The sequence below is a fragment of the Dermochelys coriacea genome, chromosome 1 (assembly GCF_009764565.3).
Source record: "Dermochelys coriacea isolate rDerCor1 chromosome 1, rDerCor1.pri.v4, whole genome shotgun sequence".
Taxonomy (NCBI): Eukaryota; Metazoa; Chordata; order Testudines; family Dermochelyidae; genus Dermochelys; species Dermochelys coriacea.
The window spans coordinates 40,457,529-40,469,758 of NC_050068.2; the positions used below are offsets into that span (position 1 = coordinate 40,457,529).

The 12,230-nt window shown below is 38.4% G+C and overlaps 1 protein-coding gene across 3 annotated transcripts in view; it reads right to left on the reverse strand.

The window, feature by feature from the left end:
* MICU2 (mitochondrial calcium uptake 2) overlaps positions 1 to 12,230 on the reverse strand; it is a 270,237-nt gene that overhangs the window by 37,591 nt on the left and 220,416 nt on the right. For all 3 annotated transcript variants that reach the window (XM_038387100.2, XM_043504291.1, XM_043504292.1), the window contains exon 6: positions 8,701 to 8,783. In XM_038387100.2, coding sequence (XP_038243028.1) covers positions 8,701 to 8,783 — 83 coding nt within the window. The remainder of the gene's footprint in view (positions 1 to 8,700; positions 8,784 to 12,230) is intronic.

The following is a 12,230-nucleotide window of genomic DNA, read 5'->3' on the forward strand; positions in this document are numbered from 1 at the left end:
AACTACAACGTGTCTACGCAAAGATGTTAACATGTTCAAAATATACTTTTTATTTCTTAGTGAAGAACAGGCCTAAAAAAGGTCAGATTTGGACTCTGATGAATTTTCAGAGGCAAGGTCCCATCACTTGTGCCTCACCACTTATGCCTGCAAATTTCATCCTGATGACTGATAGCTGAAGTGTTCTTTCTGAATGCAGGTACTGCAGTGGGGAAAAAAGGAAGAGAGGAAGAAATGGTTCCTAGGCTACTTAGAATTTCATGGATACTACAAAGCTGGCAACTGTATTCTGCAGTAGCTGAAGCTTCTAAGGGCTTGTCTACACTGGCACTTTACAGTGCTGCAACTTTCTTGCTCAGGAGTGTAAAAACACCCCCCTGAGCGCTGCAAATTTCAGCGCTGTAAAGTGCCAGTGTAGACAGTGCACCAGTGCTGGTAGCTATTCCCTTGGGGAGTTGGTTTTTTTATAGTGCTGGGAGAGTCACTATGCTGCGACTACATAAGCCACTTCTGTGGCAGTGCTTTAACGTTGCTAGTGAAGATGTGCCCTAAGCTGCAATGAAGGAAAGACCAAAGAAGAATGTGGTACAGTGGTCTAACCTTGAAATAACAAAGGCATGAAGGTGAGGTCTGCATCAAAGAGAAAAAGATATAATCTTTGGGCCAAAGTGTTTCTGGCCACTTCTGCTAAGTGAGAATCCAAAAACAAAGGGGAATCCTGCAATTGCGAAATCACCTTGAAAATTGGCAGGCAAATACTTTCATTTCAGAGTGCAGCCACAGTTCTTTCCCGTTTCTTGAAATATTTTCCCCGCGTATAAGCATTGCCTCTGTCTTATCTGGTTAGAGCCAATGCTAGCTACATTTCAACCAGGTCATTATCTCTACCAGACAGTAGGAGAGCAAGGAATCAGCTCTATATGTGGGTTGATTAAAAATGAAATACAGCTGAGCAGCACCTCTAAATCTCTTCTAATAGCTTCACATACAGAATGAACAGAAGAGTGAGAAGATTCCACTAGCTAGACTAGTTATGGACTTAATTATTGGAGCTTTAGGGGAAGAAGAACAATTGGCATCTTTGTGGTAGGAATAAGGGCTTGTCTACACATAGAGATATTCCGGAATAGATCCATGTAGATAGATCTCTTATTCTAGAATAAGAGCGTCCACACATGTAATTATTTAGGGATAGTTATTGTGCTTTCAATTCACACACCACATTAATGCAAATTAACTTTTAAGTGTAGACAACCCCTAAAAATTCACCTTAAAACAACTCTGGTTGTTACTGCCCCATTCCATACGAGAGTCAAAGGCAACTCATATTAAGGGTATTGAAGATGCTGATAGGATTAATCCTGTTTTCATGGATGTACAACTTCTTTCCACCACTCTAAGGAGACTACAAACCATCAAGGCACTTTCCATATCAAATCCAGATCTGAAGCCCAACAGAAATCCTTCCTTGAAAAAATGGGAAGGATTCAGATGCTGCAGGAGTTGGCTTGATACTATCTTCTTACTGACCTTTCCCATAAAGTGAAGGTTGTAACTTGTGAGATAATTTACGTCATTTGTTCTGAACATGGACTAGACCACCCCATATTTGAGAATTAGTGGTCCTAGACGTTGCTCACGGGCTTCACTAGACATCTGCAGGGAGAGCAATATAGCAGTGCACAGAAAATCCAGGAAGATTTTGAAGAGTGTTTGGGACAACTTCCTTGTGCAAGTGCTGGAGGAACCAACTAGGGGCTGTGCTCCTCTTGACCTGCTGCTCACAAACAGGGAAGAATTGGTAGAAGTAGAAGTAGGTGGCAACTTGGGCAGCAGTGACCATGAGAGTTCATGGTTGAGTTCAGGATCCTGACAAAAGGAAGAAAGGAGAGCAGCAGAATACGGACCCTGGACTTCAGAAAAGCAGACTTTGACCTCTTCCGGGAACTGATGGGTAGGATCCCCCGGGAGACTAATACAAGGGGGAAAGGAGTCCAGGAGAGCTGACTGTATTTTAAAGAAGCCTTATTGAGGGCGCAGGAACAAGCCATCCCAATGTGCAGAAAAAATAGCAAATATGGCAGGCAACCAGCTTTGCTTAACAGAAAAATCTTTGTGAGCTTAAACACAAAAAGGAAGCTTACAAGAGATAGAAACCTGGACAGATGACTAGAGAGGAGTATAATATTGCTCGAACATGCAGGGGTATAATCAGGAAGGCCAAACGTGTTGCAGCTAGAAAGGGATGTGAAGGGTAACAAGAAGGATTTCTACAGGTATGTTAGCAACAAGGTGGTGGTCAGGGAAAGTGTGTGACCCTTACTGAATGGGGAAAACAACTTAGTGACAGATGATGTGGAAAAAGCTGAGGTACTCAATGCTTTTTTTGCCTTGGTCTTCACAGACAAGGTCAGCTCCCAGACAGCGGCACAGGGCAGCACAGTATGAGGAGGAGGTGAGCAACCCTCAGTGGTGAAAGAACAGGTTAAGGACTATTTAGAAAAGCTGGACATGCACAAGTCCATGAGGCCAAATGCAATGCATCAGAGGGTGCTGAGGAACTTGGCTGATGTGATTGCAGAGCCACTGGCCATTATCTTTGAAAACTCATGGTGATTGGGGGAGGTCCCGGACGACTGGAAAAAGGCAACTATAGTGCTCATCTTTAAAAAAAGGGAAGGAAGAGAATCCGGGGAACTACAAACCGATCAGACCCCAGAAAAATCATGGAGCAAGTCCTCAAGGAATCTATTTTGAAGCGCTTGGAGGAGAGGAAGATGATCAGGAACAGTCAAGAAGGATTCACCCAAGGGCACATTATGCCTGACCAACCTGATTGCCTTCTATGATGAGATAACTGGCTCTGTGGATATGGGAAAAGCGGTGGACATAATATACCTGGACTTTAGCAAAGCTTTTGATAGAGTCTCCCACAGTATTCTTGCCAGCAAGTTAAAGAAGTATGGATTGGATGAATGGATTATAAGGTGGACAGAAAGCTGGCTAGATCATCGGGCTCAATGGGTAGTGATCAATGGCTCGATCATCGGGGTCAGTCCTCGGGACAGTTTTGTTCAACATCTTTATTAATCATCTGGATGATGGGATGGATTGCACCCTTAGCAAATTCACAGATGACAGTAAGATGGTGGGAGAGGTAGATAAGCTAGAGTGTAGGGATAAGGTCCAGAGTGACCTAGCCAAATTGGAGGATTGGGCCAAAAGAAATCTGACGAGGTTCAACAAGGACAAGTGCAGAGTCTTGCACTTAGAATGGAAGAATCCCATGCACTGCTACAGGCTGGGGACCAACCAGCTAAGCAGAAGTTCTGCAGAAAAGAATCTAGGGATTACAGTGAATGAGAAGCTGGATATGAATCAGCAGTGTGCCCTTGTTGTCAAGAAGGCTAACGGCATATTGGGCTGCATTAGTAGGAGCATTGCCAGCAGATCAAAGGAAGTGATTATTCCCCTCTATTCAGCACTGGTGAGGTCACATCTGGAATATTGTGTCCAGTTTTGGGCCCCGCACTACAGAAAGGGTGTGGACAAATTGGAGAGAGTCCAGTGGAGGGCAACGAAAATGATCAGGGGGCTGGGGCACATATCTTATGAGGAGAGGCTGAGGGAAATGGGCTTGTTTAGTCTGCAAAAGAGAAGAGTGAGGGGGGATTTGACAGCAGCCTTAACTACCTGAAGGGGGGTTCCAAAGAGGATGGAGCTCAGCTGTTCTGAGTGGTGGCAGATGACAGAACAATGAGCAATGGTCTCAAGTTGCAGTGTGGATGTCTAGATTGGATATTAGGAAACACTATTTCATTAGGAGGGTGGTGAAACACTGGAATGGGTTACCTAGGGAGGTGATGGAATCTCCATCCTTAGAGGTTTTTAAGGCCTGGCTTGACAAAGCCCTGGCTGGGATGATTTAGTTGGTGTTGGTCCTGCTTTGAGCAGGGGGTTGAACTAGATGACCTCCTGAGGTCCCTAATCTTCTATGATTCTATAAGGGACATCGGCCCATTTACCAGGTGATGGAACAGACCTTTCCCAGCACATTCAGAACCAGGAGTAATTGTGACTCAATCAGCCAGAGAGACAGTGCACACACTGTCCTTCTTTGATTGTGCAACCAGAGAGACTGCCTCAAATCTGATTGACATTACTGGGAAACAGATTGAAAGTAATGTTCCAACAAAGAAAATCTATTTTCCATGACATGTAGAAGCCTTTTGGTCATTATATAAATTGGAAAAGAAAAGAGACAGTTGTATCAAAACAACACTTGCTGGTTCAATCAGTGAGACTCTGTAGATAGTAAACACATTATGTCACTGAGAGGAGACTGGAATAAAAGAAACTCAGGAGGAGGCAAAGTTGTGAAACATAGGCAAAAGAAGCTCAAAAATAGCTGAGACTTATTTTCTTTGGAAACTAATTGTGACACAACAGGGGTGAGTAGATTTTTGTTAGCTATACAGACATTTAGTTTGTTAATTTGTTAGCTGTATAGACACTTGATTCAGGCAGACTAATCGTGTTTACGTAACAGTTTTCATTTTTAACATTCTAAAAGTTCAAGGACCAGGATATGCTTTCAGTGCATTTACAGCTGATATGCAAAGTCTAAAAGCCTGATGATAAATTCTTAGTTTTGAGTCTACCAAACTAGTGCTGCACAGAAATGAATGCTTTAATATATTCACCTTTCATAAATGTTTGATATCGAACCACATGAGAAGATTCCCTCTGTGACTACAGAGATTGTTTTCCTCTTCCTGCTCTGTACCCACATGGGGTTTGTTCCACTCTCCCCCCAAAACAAGACCGTTCTGTGGGGAGAGGGGACAAAAAACAAAAACAAAAATCCAATTTCCGTAATATTTGCCTAATGAAGCAATCCTGTGCGGATCCTTAAGGACAATTTTGAATGTAATGACTTTCATGAGTTTGGATTACATTTTATGTGCTCTTACAACTTCCATTTTAATTCCTTAATACAATATCAACAGTAGGGCTGTCAATTAATCGCAGGTAACTCACACGATTAACTCAAAAATTAATCTCAATTAAAAAAATTAATTGCGATTAATCACAGTTTTAATCGTACTGTTAAACAATAGAATACCAAAAGAAATTTATTAAATATTTTTGATATTTTTCCTACATTTTCAAATATATTGATTTCTATTGCAACATAGAATACCAAGTGTCCAGTGCTCACTTTATATTATTATTTTTGATTACAAATATTTTCACTGTAAAAATGATAAACAAAAGAAACAGTATTTTTTAATTCGCCTCATACATGTACTGTAGTGTAATCTCTATCGTGAAAGTGCAACTTACAAATGTAGATTTTTTTGTTACATGACTGCACTCAAAAACAAAACAATATAAAATTTAGAGCCTACAAGTCCACTCAGTCCTACTTCTTGTTCAGCCAATTGCTCAGACAAACAAGTTTGTTTACATTTACAGGAGATAATGCTACTGACTTCTTATTTACATCACCTGAAAGTGAGAACAGGTGTTCGCATGGCACTTTTGTAACCGGCATTGCAAGGTATTTACGTGCCAGATATGCTAAACATTTGTATGCCCCTTCATGCTGGCCACCATTCCAGAGGAGATGCTTGCATGCTGATGACAGTAGTTAAAAAAATGTGTTAATTAAATTTTGACTGAACTCCTTGGGGGAGAATAGTACATTTCCTGCTCTGTTTTACCTGCATTCTGCCATATATTTCATGTTATAGCTGTCCCAGCACATGTTGTTCGTTTTAAGAACACTTTCACCACAGATCTGACAAAACACAAAAGGTACCAATGTGAGATTTCTAAAGATAGCTACGGCACTCAACCCAAGGTTTAAGAATCTGAAGTGCCGAGGTGTGGAGCATGCTTTCAGAAGTCTTAAAAGAGCAACACTCTGATGTGGAAACTACAGCACCCAAACTATCAAAAAAGAAAATCAACCTTCTGCTGGTGGCATCTGACTCCGACGATGAAAGTAACCATGCATCGGTCTGCACTGTTTTGGATCTGTATTGAGCAGAACCTGTCATCAACATGGATGCATGTCCTCTGGAATGGTGGTTGAAGATGAAGGGACATATGAATCTTTAGCGTATCTGACATGTAAATATTTTGCAAGGCCAGCTACAACGTTGCCATGTGAATGCCTGTTCTCACTTTCAGGTGACATTGTAAACAAGAAGCAGGCAGCATTATCTCCTGTAAATGTAAATACACTTGTTTGTCTGAGCGATTGGCTGAACAAGAAGTAGGACTGATTGGACTTGTAGGCTCTAAAGTTTTACATTGTTTTATTTTTGAATGCAGTTCTATTTTGTACATAATTTTACATTTGTAAGTTCAACTTTCATGATAAAGAGGTTGCATTACAGTACTTGTATTAGGTGAATTGAAAAATACTATTTCTTTTGGTTTTTTTTACAGCACAAATATTTGTAATCAAAAATAAATATAAAGTGGGCACTGTACACTTTGTATTCTGTGTTGTAACTGAAATCAGTATATTTGAAAATGCAGAAAACATCAAAAATATTTAAATAAATGGTATTCTATTATTGCTTAACAGTGCGATTAATTGCATAATTAATAGCAATTTTTTAATCGTGAGATTAATCACAATACATTTTTAAAATCTCTTGCCAGCCCTAATCAAAAGACCTGCAAAGTAACTTAATTTTTCCTACTACAACGACTTACTTAATATGATGCCTCTCCAAGATTCTAATTTTTGTATTGATTTGTATCGCCACCTATTTTGATTATTTTCAGTTGTTAATATTGAATAATTCAAGGAAATCAGATATGTGATTTAATACATACAACATGAAGAGAGACTTGCAATATACTTAACCAGGAATTTTCTTGCTTGCTTTCCTGCAGCAGAACACAGTAAAAGAAAGTAGTGGTAAAGAGACCTTTTTAATGCACTGGCACTGCAGGCAGCCAGACCAAAAATAATAATAAAAAAAAGAGAACAGACTTTCATCTTCTTTAATGCATGTATCCATATCTCTATGTTATCAACGTTCTATATTGTTCAGCTTAAAAAAAACAGGAGCTGGAATAGACACATTTTACTGATCAGTATGTATTTTAATTGCTCTGATACAATCCTGTTGGATGATTATCAGAACCAGTGGGTAAGAATGACAAATGCAAAAAGAAAATGGCTGTTTTGTAATTTGGCTTTATTTTTCATCAGCAGAATAATGATGTGAACAGCTTGCTAGAACAACTTTTTCATACCTGAAAGAACTTGCACACAGGACCTGCAGAGAATTGAGAGCACTCAAGCACCTTGCAGGATTGGGCCTATACTTTGCAAATGACACTGAATGGAACTTGGTCACTGGAGCAGGTTAGACAAACACCTGTCAGGAATGGTCTAGATAATACTTAGTCCTGTCGTGAGTGCAGGGGACTGGACTAGGTGACCCCTCGAGGTCCCTTCCAATCCTATGATTCTATGATTTGTTTGTGAAATTTGTATCTGAAATATAGTTCAGTAGAAGCCTCCTAATTGGCACAAACAGAGAGGAACAAATGTACCAAAATTAAGCAATTGTCTCAATTATTAGAGGTTCATGGGAACACACTGCACTGGGAAATATTGTTTAGTTTCAGATATTGCTTTAAAAAGGTACGCTTTCCAAAGCATTAAAATATTTTCTAAAACAATATTAAGGCACAACACTCATTTAACAATCATAACCGAGCTGGAAAACAGCATGAAATGAACAAAGGGAAGCACAGTGAGAAATTTATGCTAGCAATTGGTGTGCCATTATCCCAATGTTTAAAGTCTTTGAAATACGTTCCACTGAATCCTTGGCAATTTTCCCAATCAAGCGGGTGTGCCGATTATTAAGGTTTAGATTAAGTGGATTTTACTGTATTTCTGACTTTGATCACAGTACTGTTTATCATTAGGGTAATGTTGGAGACTAATTCATAAAGGAGGACAGCAGTCATTTCTGCTTCTTTTAAAATCTTATCCACAGTCATGTAATAGGAAATCACAATGAGTGTGCATAAAAAATGTCCAAGTTTCTGTTATTTTCATTTCCTATTTTTGACTTGAATATTTAAGATATATTTTCCTGTAAGGACCCTGTTGAATACTTAATATAGTTTTTTATACTCTACAAAATTAATGATACTCTCTTAAAAGCTTAAAATAAATGTCTTTCACAGTTTTCTTTTTCCATTTGTGGAACACTTTCCCCCATTTGTATTTCAAATAAAAATGTAGTTTCTTTCCTGCACCTACATTATATATCACATTGGGAACAATATTTGTTTACTATTGTGGAACAGCGCAATCCAATTTAAAACAAATCAGAAAGTTACTTTTTTAAAGTCCATATTTAGAAATTGGAAGACTGATACATTAAGATAGGTCAAACCTGGGGCAACTACTACTACTATACAGAGATCTGCAGATATGGATGAAAGGTAGCGTTTATAAAAGTTAACTTCAAACATGATATAACTACTTTTAAACCCTGTGGTGATGCTTTTTTATATATTCCTTTCATATAAATAAAGTGTATTAGCAAATATAGCTCTCTGTATTGTAAAATGTGATCACAGATTAGATGCAAAAGACTACACTTGACTATTTTTAATGGTGGATACTTCAAAAATGAGTATGTATTTACATACCTTAAAGAATTCCTTTTTTTCAACTTGTTCATTGCCATCTGCATCCAACATTTTAAAAGCAATATGAAATCCAGTTTGTGGTTCTGCAATGAAGTGTTAAAAATAGTTATACATTTGCTTATAAATAATTAATGCAGCAGGATTATTACCTGCAGTTTCAGTTTTCCATAGTTGGACAGATGCTTTGAATTCCCAAGAAACCATATTACCCATATGCAACTATTATGTAAATCTTAAAAAAACACTGTTTTATATCCATTTCAAAAGATAGTGATGTTGGTAATGAAATTCTAATAGTAACTACATACAGCAGAATATCTTGATCTGTTTTCACCTGTTCTGAAAATTCAGTCCATCATAATGGCCTAGATTCTCTTCCTATGATCCTCAGCCTGTTTCCCCATTTTCTCCATTGCCACTGACCATCTCTAACTTCGCAAAAAGATGCATCCGATGAAGTGAGCTGTAGCTCGTGAAAGCTTATGCTCAAATAAATTTGTTAGTCTCTAAGGTGCCACAAGTACTCCTTTTCTTTTTGCGAATACAGACTAACACGGCTACTACTCTGAAACATCTCTAAGTTCTAGCTCTATGTCCTGTACCTACTTTCATGCTAAGAAGAGCTGGAAGAAACCTCCAAAGCCAATCAATATTCCCAAATCGGTTAGAAGAATCACTGTAGAGTGGTCTCAGGTACTTCTTCCTCTCAGAAACTAAGCATGCCGTATACCATTATTTTCAGTCTCTACTGCCCCGAGAAGCAAGAGACTGGGTTTGTAAATCAAACCCAGTTCTCTCAGCTAGGAGCATGGGAACTAGCCACAGGGTTCCAAGCCAGCCCAAGTATTTTTTAATGAAATGATGCAAATAATTTGCAAAAACATGCACTGCATTTCTTTCACCAAATTGCTGCCCCTTATCTATCAGGACAATTTAATCAGGTCTGAATGTAGTAGGCACTAAGAAAATGCAAAACTCTCTGAACTACTTCTTTTGTCCATTTGAGGCTACCTGACTCACTAGTGGGTTGTCCTCTTAACTAGCTTGCCCAGGAGTAATGTAACACTGAAACATGTTGGAAGTCCATTGCAGTAGCAAGTGACCGCACTGATATCTGGGAGTTTGTAGCTCTATGCAGGCAAACGATCAATTAGAAGAAAGCTATGGGACATCTCCTATAGTTTACCAGGGTCACAAGGGTCTCCAGGAATATAATGTCCAATACAAAAGTTCAATCTCCGTTGGGAATGTGAAGCCTCTTCAGAGACGTTTTTAGTTTGGAGTTATATTTTTTTTAGCCATTGGCTGAAAAAAGTGTGGACCTTGATTTTTCTAATGCGCACAAAGCTTACATTTTTGCAGAGTCATAACATTAAGAAAATGCCTTTTTTTGCTTTCAGTGAATCTGGCAAAAATATAATACAACATGTTGTCTTTATATATCAGACATTATTTACCCCATCACCAGCCAATTAGCATTTCCAATTGATCAACCTTGTGATGCATTAATATTTGACAAATATCATTACAGCGTGCTAATCCGAACTCTATGGAAACTGGTTTTCTCTCTATGGAAATGTTTCATTTGAAACCTTTCACCAGAGAGTTCTCTGGTTCAATAATAATAAGAGCAATCCCATAATATCTTTAGAGAATAAAAGTGTAACGATTTATTGTAAAATGATTAATGTAATCTGTGTTGTAATTTACAGATAAGAAAGTAGCCTGATGTAAAATATACAGGCTAGAACTGCCCATACAGTTCCCAAGAAGACACGCTTATCTGATATGATGTAATGCCAATGGTATGCATTTTATAATGTAAATGTGGTTCAAAGAAGATCTCAAATATATTTGTATTTAATTACACTTTCAGGCAAAACTGTAAAATCTGAACATCAGACCTGCATATTAGCCGCAAGTGTAGGTTCCATTCGGTCCTGCACAGCAAAACAGCATTAATTATCTCAAATTTTATAATGGGCTAATGGGAATAAAGTTTTTGATAGAGATGGCATGCTCAGCTCCTGGAGTCACTCACCAGGAAAGAAATGCTGGCTTTTAGCTGTTCACAACCCATAGCAGAGACTAACCAGAAGTATACCATTAACTAAGCCTTGGAACTGAACAAAAGATAATTGTGGTGACATGAGGCATGTCTGAGTGGAAAGCAAGTACTGCAATAGGTAAAATAAGGCTTCCATTTATTATGAAGAAATATTTTCAACACAGGCCCTTACCCAGATACTGGATTTCATATCTGTCCAGGTGTACAGAAACTGGGAATATTTTAGCCAATAGAGGGGTAGTACCAGAGGATAGCAGATCTAGAGAATAGCTGTGTGGGGTTGGTAAAATCTCATTAAAGAGTAAATAAAGCCTCAGAGAGCTTCTTTGAACAATCTGATTGTATCTAATAATAATTAGAGAGTCATAGACACATAGGCTACATAATTATGAAATATCAAGAACTGATTGATACGGGATAGATATTAGATACATATGGAAGCACTAACCCTTGTAACCCTTGTTGAAATTTGCTTTCAGAATGACTGAATGATAACCTTTTGTGTAACTTCAGAAGCAAAATTAACATTGGATTCATCCTGTATAAATAGGTTCCTTTGTTTTTGCAGTTCAATCCATTCCTATATGATATACCCTGGAAATAATGTCATTTGATTGTCCGAAAATGTGAAGAATTGCTTGCTTTGAAGCTGCTTCATTTCCTTCTTATTTGATACAATGCATCAACATTGGTTTTAATTCTCAGACTAACAACTGAATTTAAAGAAACTGAATCTTCTGCCATCTGATTTTAATTAAAACATAGTATATAAGAATATTGATGCTGCTATGGGGTTCTCTTTTTTTTAAGACTATCCACTGCCTGATTTGTTTTGCAAATAAATTAGTTTTACATTTTTCCAGTGGAGCTAGATCCTGTCTGCCACTTCTGGATTCCGTAAACCCATGGCTGGTATTTCCATTTGCATGGAAGAATGTTTTCCTTCTCTTAAATACCAGTAGTGATGAAGGTGGCCTATCTTAAAAATGACTATTTTCAATATGTAAGAGGTGACCTTACTCCTCCTCTGTGCTTTATGTAGCACATTACTCAGCCAGAATCCTTCTAGGCAATTACTATCTTTTTGGAAACACTTTTGAATAACTATTGTGCATTTAATATTGCTCACATTCATAATTATTGGGCCATTAGCTGTGGTACTGGAGGATCACTACTCAAGGGGGGGCAGTATATTTGTATGATGGATTAGTTTATACCAAAACCATGCACAATGTTGTGATCTATATTAGCTAGAGTTTTCTGAAGGCTGATTGCTTCATGCCATGTATATTGCATTGCTATAGTACAGCCAGGAGGTGCTTTCCTCTAGCCACCATCATAACCTCTGTATTGCCTGAGTTCAGTTTCATCCATGACCTGACCAAGCTCTGGGCCATCTTGGTTATACTGGTATGGTTACATGTGGTGAAAAATAGGTAGAGCTGTGTGTCATGTGCATACT